This window comes from Antechinus flavipes, chromosome 5 (assembly GCF_016432865.1).
Source record: "Antechinus flavipes isolate AdamAnt ecotype Samford, QLD, Australia chromosome 5, AdamAnt_v2, whole genome shotgun sequence".
Taxonomy (NCBI): domain Eukaryota; kingdom Metazoa; phylum Chordata; class Mammalia; order Dasyuromorphia; family Dasyuridae; genus Antechinus; species Antechinus flavipes.
Genome location: NC_067402.1, coordinates 209,433,028 through 209,445,159, shown reverse-complemented (window position 1 = coordinate 209,445,159; position 12,132 = coordinate 209,433,028). Strand labels below are relative to the sequence as shown.

The window sequence follows — 12,132 nt, the reverse complement described above, 5'->3', positions numbered from 1 at the left end:
AACCTTTTCCACTCCCCCACTGGCAAAAATCAAAAGCAAAACCAAAAAGATTTTATATATATATATACACATACATACATATATATACACACATACATATATGTATATATATATAATATATATGTTTACTTTAATTTTTTTTCCTAATGTAAAAGTTTGATCACTTAGTTCTCATCATTTGCTTCATTCCGAACCCAAACCCAATGAATCTCTGTCTTTGCTGTAAGAATGTCAGAAAAGATTGATTAAATGCTTTGTTAAAATATAGTAAGATCATTTCATCTATTAGATAACCTTCTTTCTTTCTTTCTGTATATCTATATCTTATGTGTGTCTGGTTATTTACTAGGTACATTATTCATCTTGAATTCCTCATTAGAATTTAAAGTCCTTAAAGGCAAATTCTGATTTTAAACTTTCTATCTCTATCCCTAGAACTTAGAACATTGCCTGACTTTGAAAGGCATTGTACAATTTATTTGATCAATCAATGACAAGTTATCAATGTTTTTATTAAACTTTAAAAATTAATATTTACTTTGCATGTTCCAGACATTGAGCTAAGCCTCTATAAAATACAAAGAAAGGCAAAAACAGTCTTTGTTCTTAAGGAGCTTATATTCTAATGGGAAAAACATTATCATGTTGAACTCTCCATGGTCCCCGTTGGGATTTTCTTAGCAAAGCCACTGTAGAGGTTTGCCATTTTCTTCTCCAACTCATTTTACAAATGGGGAAACAGAGGCAAGCAGGGTTAAGTGACTTGCCCAGGGTCAAGTGTCTGCAATCACATTTGAACTCAGGTCTTCCTGAGTCTAGGCCTGACAGTCTATCCATTGCACCGTCTAACCCGAACGATGGAAGGAACTCACTAATTCAAACTATAAAACTACCCCAAGACTTTTGGGACACTCTGTATACTGAGCAGATGAGAGTTAATATCAGGAGAGAAGGGACTAGCTGTGGTAGTTGAGGTGTGGAGTAGGGAATGGGGAAGGAACCCAGGAAAGGTCCCTTGCAAAAGGTGAGATTTGAGCTGAGTTTTGAAGGGAGCCAGGAAAACCTGGAGGCAGAAGAAAGGAGTGCAATCCACTCTTAGGGTGAAAGTCATTTCAAATCAGCCAGGTCACTGTCACTGGTCTTCCAGCCAAAGTCACGCTGTGTCCCTTTATGCACACTGTTCCAGGCAAATTCCCTTACCTGTCCACCAGGATCTCAGTCTGCTTTCCCTATTTTCATGCATTTATGAGGACTGTCCCATATGTTTGGAAAGCAATTCCCTCTATCTTCCTCTACCCAATTAAAACTCTTTTCTTCTTTCATGGCCCCAAGTGTAAGTTACCACTTTCTTCATGGGATCCTCCTAGCTAGAAGTGATCTCTCATTTCTCAAATATCCTTGAATTGTTTTGTCCGAATCTTTTTCTTAATCATATTCATCACCTAACATTTTTAAATTGATGCTGTGCTGCTTCCCCTAATTAAATTGCAAATTTCCTGAAGTCGGGGTCTTTGGCCATTTTAATTTGTCTTCTTAATTTCTAGTGCATTTAATAAGTACAATGTGCACATAATAACTGTTTGAGTTGAATTTGCTATTCTACCTTTCCCAGTTCTCTTTAAGAATATATTAAAGGACCATGCAACTTTAATTTATACGGTAAATTATTTTTTTCATTCATAAAGCAAAGAAAGAGAAGATTGGATTAAAATGTTTATTTCAAAGTAAAATTATGTATGTACACACATAAATGCACACATTTATTTATTTGTTTATTTTGTGTTAATCGTCATATCTAGTCTCCCTTTTTTGTTAAGTGATGACTTGAGTCTAGACCAGTAGTCTTCAAACTTTTGGTCATGAAACCCCCTTTCTACTTTTCACTCTTAAAAGTTATTTTTAAAAGAATTCTTAAAAATTATTTAAAAGGACCTCCCACAGAGCTTTTGTTTCTGTGGGTTATATTGATGTTAGAAATGATGTCTTAACATTGTTATGAAGATAATTTTGACCTTGTGGATCTCTTGAAAGTATTGAGGGGATCCATGAACCACATTATGAATACTGCTTATCTAGAGTCCATATTTTAGAATATGTCCCTCTTGCCAAAGGAATCTCTTTGTCCTTTTTTTTTTTTCCCTTTTTAAGCTCTGCCCAGGTAAAATAAAGGAACTTTTATAAATCTTTTCCCCCTACAGAGTTTATTCCTGTGCTACATTTGTTTTGAAATTGTTCTTTATTTTTTCCTTCTCCCATATTCCCTGGCCCAAGCCCATGCAAATGATAGTCACTAACTATGGTGGTATGACCATTCTACTTTTAGCGTATCAGATGTATTTCTAAAGAAAGCACTTAGAATGCAACATAGAGACTGTCTATCAGTGAAAACCGAAGGGCATGTTCAGTCAATCTAAAAGCCTGTCACTTGAATTCATTAAAATCCTTTATTTAGTTCCCGATAAAGCCCCCATGCTCATCAGTTGCATTAGTAGAATGTCTAACATATGTGATGCTTCAATTTATTTTCATCTTTTTTTTTTTTTCTTACTCAGCTCTTGCCCCTGTTCTTTGCCTCTCGTTTTGTTGGTGAAGATAGCACAGTGATGTCTGCATTCAACCTGCTGCATCTGGTGACAAAGAGCCAGCCAGTGGCCCAGCGAGCCTGTGGGCTTCCCTCAGGTTGAATGTGTGCTGTTTGTTGTGTCCTGTGTTTTGAGGGTCCTGACAGGAGTGGGTGCTTCTGCTGCAGAAAATACTTTACTCTTTTGTTCAGTTTAAGTTTTCCTATGGTCAGGTGCTCCTTTGAATGTTGAAGCAACATTCTCATCTTTTCAGCTTTCACAAAGCCTCAGAAACATTGCCCAGAATATATCGTTAATATTTCACTTGTTCTTTAATATGTAGAAAATTAGTACCATTAAATTCCCAATAGTCTTGATTAAAAAAAACAACCCCAAACTAAAAAAACTTCCTAGAATCATTGCTGCTTTTCAAATGATGAAGTGTTTTCCATTTCTGTAATCTATGCAGTCATTTTTGTTACATTTCTATAACTAACAAATTAATTAAAAATATGAACTTTATTATAACAAAGTCTATTGTTTATATCAGTTAAAAGGGAAAAATGCTCTTTAATAACAACTAAATCTAGGACCCACGTCAGGGTTGCCATACTTTACTTATCTTTTGAGAATTATGATGCTAAGATCATGGGCTCATAGGTTTTTGAGCTGTAAAAGACCATAGAGATCATGGAGTCTAGCTCCTTAATTTTACAGATAAAAAAACTGAGGCCCAGAGTGGTAAGATGTTAGGCTCTCTGACATCAAAATCTAGTTATTTTTCAAGATCATCAATCTAGGAAAATCTAAAAATTTTATTATGGGTATATCTATTGTAGCAAATCAATAGACTACCATTTTAATTTCATGTTAGAAATCATTTTGATTGATTGCATTATTTGCATGGCAAATGTTATCATCATTAGCATTTATATATTTTTAACTTACCTGCCAATATGTTCTATTTGCTTTTTAAAAAATCTCAAAATATATACAATTTCTCTGGTGTGTTAGCAGTCTCTGCTTTCTATTACTCTCTGCCCAGAAGTAATATTTAACCTGTAGTAATCTTGGTATACATTCTCTTGTAAAACTGACCCTTTTAGATATGATCATATGATATCCTGTCCCTCTTCCCCATTTCTACCCCTACATCCTACTGTTACAGTAATTCCATAGAATGCAGATACTCAGAAAGTACTTTTTGTTTGTTTGTTTGTTTTTTGTTTTTTGCTAAGGCAATTGGGGTTAAATGACTTGCCCAGTGTCACACAGCTTGTAAGTGTTAAATGTCTGAGGTCAGATTTGAACTCCTGACTTCAGAGCTGGTGCTCCATCGACTGTGCCAACTAGCTGCCCCAATAAGTCCCTATTCTATCAAATATATTAATCCACACTGTTGACTGGAAAGTGAAAAATTTTCATGTTTAACTGACTAAAACAGGCAAAAAACAGCACATAAAATTTTTAAATTGACATGAAAACAATTCAGGAATTGGTACCTTTTCAACTTTTATTTTTATACTTTAGTTTATTTTTATTATGATTAAGCTGGACACATTTGAGTCATTGCAGTGTTTTTGGCCAAAGCAGTTATTATTTTGTACTTTTTGGCTTCTATGTTAGGCATGAGATTGCTGTTTCAAAGCATAATTGGCTGCCTAAGGAATCACTGTTCCCATCGCTGGAAGTCTTTGAAAAGATTCTAACAAACCCTTATTGGGGATGTTGTAATGGGAATTGCTGTTTGGCCATGACTTGGACTAGATGACTATATAACTCATAGACTTGAGGAAAAATGTGAGAACTATCTAGAAATGTTCTTTTTTTTTTTTTTTTTGCAGTGGCACAACTAAGACTTTAGGGTTTTTTTTTTAATGGATGTATTGCCTTTGATTTTGTATATCTAATACTCAGGAGCAGAAACAAGAACTGAATTAATTTATATTGCAGAGACGATCATTGCAATTATGTACCTTTTAACTTTCATTCATTCATATTACAAACTCCTAAATATTGAACAATTTAGTTCATCTCAATTCAACAAATATTTCTTAAGCAGCTACTTTGACTATGTTTGAGTTATTGTTAGTGATTATTGATTATATTATATGTGTTATAATAATAGTAATGATTAGGATTAACAAAATTGTGCTTTATACATTTCAAAATGTTTGATTTGGCTATACACCTTATTCTGTGTATATATCTGTGTATATGTATATGTGTGTGAATATATATATGTACTATATATCTAAATATTTACATATATACATGTGTATATGCACGTATACACATCCACCCAAATATCTAAATACACACATACACACAAAACACACACACGCGCGTGTGCTCATAATGAGATATTTAGTCATACCAGATATTATGGAATGTATGCAGCACAATTTTACTAATATAGAGATGTGTGTACATGTGCACACACACATAAGTGTATACATGCATGTAAACACACAATGCATACAAATATCCATATATGTGTGTGTGTATATATACATATATATACACACATATTTATAAAATGAGCTAGAAAAGAAAGTGGCAAAGCCCTTTAGTATCTTTGCCAAGAAAACCTTAGATGGGGTCATAAAGAGTTAGATGTGTGTGTTGTGCGAGTACATATGTGTGTGGTTGTGTGTGTGTGTGTGTATATATATACACATATATCTATATATGTATATATATCTATATCTATATATAGATATATATACATATATATCTATATCTATATATCTATCTATCTATCTATCTATCTATATATATATATATATATGGAGTTGTGTGTCTGCATCCCCCAGTGTACATAGGGCAGCATGGTGTAGTAGCTGGTCTTGCAGTCAGGAAGGGCTGGTTTTAGGTTCTACCTCAGATTACTTTTGTGACTAAAGAACTCAATCAGCCTTTCAGTTGCCCAGGCAACTCTCCATGACTATAAATCGCAGAGAAGCTTCCTCCCTGAGATCTCCCTATGTTGATGGAAGTCATAGCTTTAGGCAAAATCAATAAACTGAAACCCCCAAACCATTTTTATATGGATATGTTGATTATTGGGGACGCTAAAATAATATAATGAATATTGTTTTATTAGGCATGGGCATACAAAAATCAGAGTAAGATCGTTTCTGTTCTTAAAGAGCTTATATCCTTCTGACATGACCCTCATTTTTTACTCTAATTGTTATTTAGTTGTTTAGTTGGGTCCAACTCTTTATGACTCTTTTTGGGGTTTTCTTGATAATGATACTGGATTGGTTTGCCGTTTCCTTCTCTAGCTCATTTTACAGATGAGGAAACTGAGGCAAACAGGATTAAGTGACTTGTCCAGGGTCACACAACTAGTAAGTGCCTGAGGCTTGATTTGAATTCGTGAAAGTGAGTCTTCCTGATTTTAGGCCCCATACTCTATCTACTGTACCATCTAGCTGTCCTTTTTACCCTAGAAGGGCACCTAATTTTTACTCTAATTGTGATGAATGTCTTTCAGTTATCTACATTTTTTTTTATTCAGAGCTTTTCATACAGCAAGCCTTTATTAAATACTTAACATGTGCCAAATATCATGCTAAGTGCTATAAGCATAAAGACCATAAAGACAAGTTTCTGCCCAAAAGAGCTTCAATTCTAATGGTAGAAGATGTGTATAGAAAGAAGCTGAAAAAAGGGGTGAGGGAGAAAAAAGGGGTGCTCGGCCAAGAGGGAATGAAACACATCTGCTTTGAGCCCATCCCCCAAATGAATTCTTTTGAGGAGTTCACCAATAGGAAAAGGGGGCAGGTATGAGACAGGGATGTTATAAGGTGAGAAGGCAGCTCAACCATAGTACCTGAGCTAGGAAAGCACAACCATACTCTTCCTAGATTTTTTTTAATGTGATAAAATAAACCTACCAGGCAGGACAGTATTCCATGTTGAATTCCTAAACAATTAATCTCTCTTCATCAATTACCATAAATTTTAAAAATTTTTATTATTCCATAATTCACACATACTATTTTGGTAAAACATTGTGCTAGTTTTCCTAAAGTTTTAATGTTAGTGTTAGTCAACTTGTCATTATAATGAAATGTAGAAGAAATAAAAAAAAGATGGAGAATTAGGAAAAGAGAGCCACTGAATATTCACATTATCATAAATTAGACTAATTGGGAGGGACCTTCAGGGTCATAGCAGATGAAAAACAAAGGCCCGGGGATTTGTCCACAGTTGCAAAGGTAACACAGCCAAGATTTGAATTCATGCTCTTAGAAGCCAAGTCTAGTTACATTTTTCTACTCTTCTCCACTTCTCAATTCCGTGCAAAATGAAGGAATCCCTTTTGTTTGCTGCCAGGCGTACCTACCTCTCACCAAAATTCATTGCAGCAAAAATTCCTTCACAACAAAAAGTCAAAATCAGTGTCCCATGTCACGCAAAGGATGATCAGATCTTTACATTTGCAGTTCATTTGTTGTTATAAAATGATTTTGGGTTTTCACCCATCATTATATGCAATTATGGACATTAATAACAACTTGAGAAACACACACATCATAAACATCTCCTTGTAGCTACATAAATATATCTTCAGCCATATATTCACTATAGCCCTCTTCTTAGCCAACATGATCATTTTTTACCAACAAAGAGGAGGGAACTCTTTTTGTGAGACCATCTCTGGGTTAGACTAATACATGTAAAAATACCAGGTGACTCCACTTAAGGAGTTGTAGTGGCTAGAGAAGAATTATTGCTTCCTTCACTTTGTGGACTTGGTGAGTCCTCACGATGTATAGACAAAAAATCAACACCAGATGGCTCTCAAGGAGATACTAGCTAATGTTTCTGTGGTCATTGACTCACTCTGCTAAGGAGGGTTTTTTATTTTTTTATTTTTTGCCATAGATCAACATAGTAATGACACACGTCAAACTGTAGATTTGATGCTGTATGACACAGACCCTCAGTTAGAATGGCAGGACTCCATAAAGTTCCAACTTCATAATTTCTGGGGAGGATTAATTCTTTCCCCCCAAGCAAGTGAGTTGTAGATGCAAACAATTATTGTAGTTGCAGACAATTGGTATCCCACAAAGGTTCTTGTTTGCTTGGCACATTCTTAGATAATTCTACTCAGAGATGATTGAAACAGAGTTTAGCTCATTAATTGAGGATGAACCACATTTGGAGATTTATAGGGTCAATAGATTTAGGAAAAGGTAACTTTAAGGTTCATCCTCCTTTACAGATAAAGAAATAGATGCCTAGAGATATTAGATGCCTTGCTCAGCATTACTTATCTGTTTGTATCCCCAGAGCATAGGATGGTGCTAGTTCCTTTTCTTTTTTTTTTTTTTTTTTTTTTGAGGCAATTGAGATTACATGACTTGCCCAGGGTGGTCACACAGCTAGGAATTGTTAAGTGTCTAAGGCAGATTTGAACTCGGGTCCTCTTGACTTCAGGACTGGTGCTCTCTCCATGCGCCACCTAGCTGCCCCAGTGCTAGTTCTTAATATTTTACTCCTTTATTTAAGAGTTGGAGTTGGGATTAGAACCTCAGAATCTTCCAACTCCAATTCTAATCCCCTTTCAACTTCTCCCTACTGCCTTCTATTCCTTCTTTGTAATTCTCCATCACCTGTTGAACATGACATAGTATGTTAGACAACTACAAACTTGATGAGTTTTGTTAACCAGTTAGTAGTAATCTACACTATCCTTTCGTATGGTTTTAGGATTAGAAGCGCATATATATCTAGCATTTATATAATGCTTATTTAAGTCTGACTAAGCACTTCACTAGTATTATCCATTTGATTCTCACAACAGTCCTAGGAGACGGCTGCCATTGTTAACTTCGTTTTTCAGTAGGAAACTGAGGCAATCAGAAGCTGGATGACTTGCCCAGGGTCACCCAGCTGCTAAGTTTTGAGGTCACTTTTGAACTTGGGTCTTCCTGACCGCAGACCTGGGGCTCTGTGCACTATGGCGCCACCTAGCAGCCCATCATGTTGGACGTTTTTCTTTTTTCTTCATACTCACTGTAGTGCATATAAATGATGTACCTATTACAATAAACTAAAACCTCTTGCACTGATCCCCGAATATGATAATAAATATATTCTGCGTTGTGAAAATGTCAGATAAAAGCAGCTCGTAATTTTATAATTCTTTAAGTTTTGTAAAGCATTTTACATGTATTTTGATTCTTACAGTCCAGTGAGATAGATGCTATTACAATTCTAGTTTTACAAATGGGGAAACTGAGACTGAGGGCAATAAGGTGATTCTTGCCCAGGACAACACAATCAAAAGTGTCTGAGGCAGGATTTGAACCCAGCTTTGTCTGACTTCACATCTGGGGCTATTAACTACAATACTAAACATTGTCTTCCCTTCCTGCTTTCTGTCTCTCTCTGTCTCTCTGCCTCTGTGTCTCTGTCTCTCTTTGTCTGCCTATTTGTCTCTGTCTCTCTCTTTCTCTGCCTTTGTTTTTGTCTCTCTCTCTATGTCTCTCTTTTTGTGTCTCTCTCTCTCTTTCTCTTTCTCTCTCTCTCCATCTCTGACTCTGTCTCTCCATCTCTCTTTCTCTCTTTTTGTCTCTTTCTCTTTTTCTCTCCATCTCTCTTTCTGTCTCTCTCTCTTCTCTTTCTCTCTCCTTTCTCCTTTCCCTTCTCTCCCCTCCTCTCCCCTCCTTCCTCTCTTTCTCCTCTTTCTCACTTCTCTCTGCTTCCAATTGTTACAATTGCAGCATTCTTTTTCTAATAAATGTAAGCAGCCTGCATTTTCAAAGTCCCTCAAAATTATTGTAAAAATATAGCCTTTGTGTACTTGAAACTGTAAATACAGTATCATTACCACCCTCATCATCCTATACAGGTCTAGTCTCAACTGGGCTGTGAGGGTGAGCCAATTTTTTTTGTGTTCAGCTTATCTTATTAACGAAAGCTTTCTTCCTACCGTGCTTTAGTTATCATTGATATGAACTTCTTTTAATTTCTGGGAAATAAAAAGAGACCTTATCAGAGGCCTAGTATTTTGTCCTGGGACACTACAAATGTCAAATTTAATTCAGTGAAGAGGCTCAATTGGAGGACTTAATTGTGAAGTTTACATAGCCTAAAATACTAAAACATATCAATTCAGAAATTTCCAATTAAGGTATTGAGACATCATCTTCATAACCTATTGGTTCCTTTTGTTGTAAAATGTGAAAACCTGAGCAATAATTGATGGTTAATAATTTAAGGAGAAGGATATATTCAGTAACCCTACAAGATCACTCAATTTATTATTCTTTGGTGAAATAGAATTATTGTTTGTCCAATAACCCACAATTCAACATGTCCTAAACAAACTATCACAACCTCATCTCTGGCACAGGGTCTCCCTCATGTATAATAAATGTTGAATTGAATCAACTCTCAGCTTGGAGGTTATATTCAATTGCTTACCAGAATTTTGAAGATTAGTTTTAACAACATCTCAACACAGCCTTTTCTCACAGAAAACATGCAGTGTTGAGTACATCAAAATATTGGAATGATTTGTCATTATTTTCTTCAGATCATTTTACAAACAGTGAAACCAAGGCAAATAGGGTTAAGTGACTTACTCAGGGTAATATAAACTAGGAAGTATCTGAGGTCAGATTTGAATTCAGGGAGATGTCTTCCTGACTCCAGATCTAGAAGTTCTATCCACTGTACGATCTAGCCACACAGGTTCTCAAAATCTCATTTCATTTATAATCTAGAATATTGCTATTATTAAATTACAGCCCACTTACTGGATTTCATATTTAAAGTAGATAGTAGTAGGTGAATTAGAATAACTTTTTATTAATCATATAAAGTGATTTAGGAATCCTTTATGTGGAAACAACACATTTAAAACACATATTTTGTATAATGATGTCCTACTTGGTAACATGTTAGGATAATTTTATTTAACATTAGTAGAGAATTTTTGAAGTATAAATGTAATCACAGAATAGTGATATCACCAGTCTTCACATTATACTTTAGTAAGACCTGATTACATCAGTACCCTGGTTAAACCAATTTAATATGAAGAGCCATGTGTTATTCAGAATCAATTTTACTGTATCTTTTACTCCTATTTAGAATGCCACAGTTTACACTTACTTTAAGAGCTATGGAACCCTTGAATTTTAATTCCAGCTTTGCCTGTAATTTTGCCCATAAAAATATTTGTGCCTCATTTTCCCCATTTGTAACAAGGAGATCTATTTCAAAGGGACACATTTAATTGAAAAACATTTTGAAAATACAAGCTGTCATGATATAAGGATCTTAAAATGGCAGAGATTCATCTATAAACCATTACATAGCTTTTCAATTGAATGATGTTTGCTATTCAGGCATTAATAAGGAGAAACGGAGTAAAGGAAAACCGACTGATTTTATAGAAAGTATTCACCAAAATTGTGACAAAAATATAGGTGAGGAATAATCAGGTTGGTGTCATCAGTGACTTTTCTCCAGCTTTCTTAGGACGTGACCTCATTTTAGGTTCATAAAAGTTTGAGCCAAAAAGGACCTTAGAGATATCATTTATTATTAACCCCATCATTTTATACCTTGGGAAACTGTAACCCAAAGAGAAAAACTGGCTGCTGGAGATCCTGCAACTATCAAAGAAGAGAATCAGCATTCATAAACTATGTTTTCTGAATTCAAACCCAATATTCATTCCCTGCATGGTGCTACTTCCCTATTAAATTAAAATAGAGACTATTAAGCCTCTTTAATTTTATTGTATTAAAGAAATCTTTTGGGGATCCCCCCCAAATATTGCAATTTTAAAACATATAAAAGATTTTGATCTTAAAAGAAAAGTTCTATAACATTTTTAAAAGCACAAACATTAAGAGAATAACAATTTTACATTGGAAAAACACTTGACTTGAGAATAGAAGACATGAATTTGCAAATATTATTATTTGCAAATATTATTTTACGAATAGACACAAACACAATCTATTTTAACATAATCAACCATTTGATTTAGCCCATTGAGAAGTATCTACAATTTCCAGTAGATGGCACTAGTCTTATGTTCTTTTCTTTATTAACTGCATAATATTGTGATCCTGATTACAGAATACAGGACCACATAGATACATTGTTGTGGGGATTGAACCAAAAGTATATGAAAAAATATCCCATTCAGCATCATGAGCATTTAGAAACTACATAATTTTATGCTTTCATTAGAGTCCAACAATATTGGTAACTAGTAAAATTAATTTCCATTTCTTACAGTGATTGCAGAACATCTGTAACCTTGAATATACTACGAAAATTACTTTTCACTGTATCTGAAATTGAATTCCCATAAAATAAATTATATACCAAATAAGAGGGGTGGGATAGTATAGAATATTCAGAGACAACGTCAGAGATATGAAGATTGTATGGTTCTCAAGGCAAGGCATTTATAAACGGATCAGTATTGCCAGGGATCTTCTAAGATTAGAAGTTGCTGAGAATGTGTGTGTGAGGAGCGATTACTGGGGAATTATTGAGTCCTGTAAAACTTAAAGTCTGTGCA

General features: G+C 34.8%; 1 protein-coding gene across 4 annotated transcripts in view; it reads left to right on the top strand.

Annotated features, from left to right (window-relative positions):
- Positions 1-12,132, top strand: part of MSRB3 (methionine sulfoxide reductase B3) — a 233,819-nt gene that overhangs the window by 28,207 nt on the left and 193,480 nt on the right. Inside the window, exon 2 of one of the 4 annotated variants that reach the window (XM_051962054.1) lies at positions 2,553-2,679. The exons of the other annotated variants lie outside the window; for them this stretch is intronic. Within the exon in view, the coding sequence (XP_051818014.1) occupies positions 2,553-2,679 (127 nt within the window). The remainder of the gene's footprint in view (positions 1-2,552; positions 2,680-12,132) is intronic. 4 annotated transcript variants of the gene reach the window in all.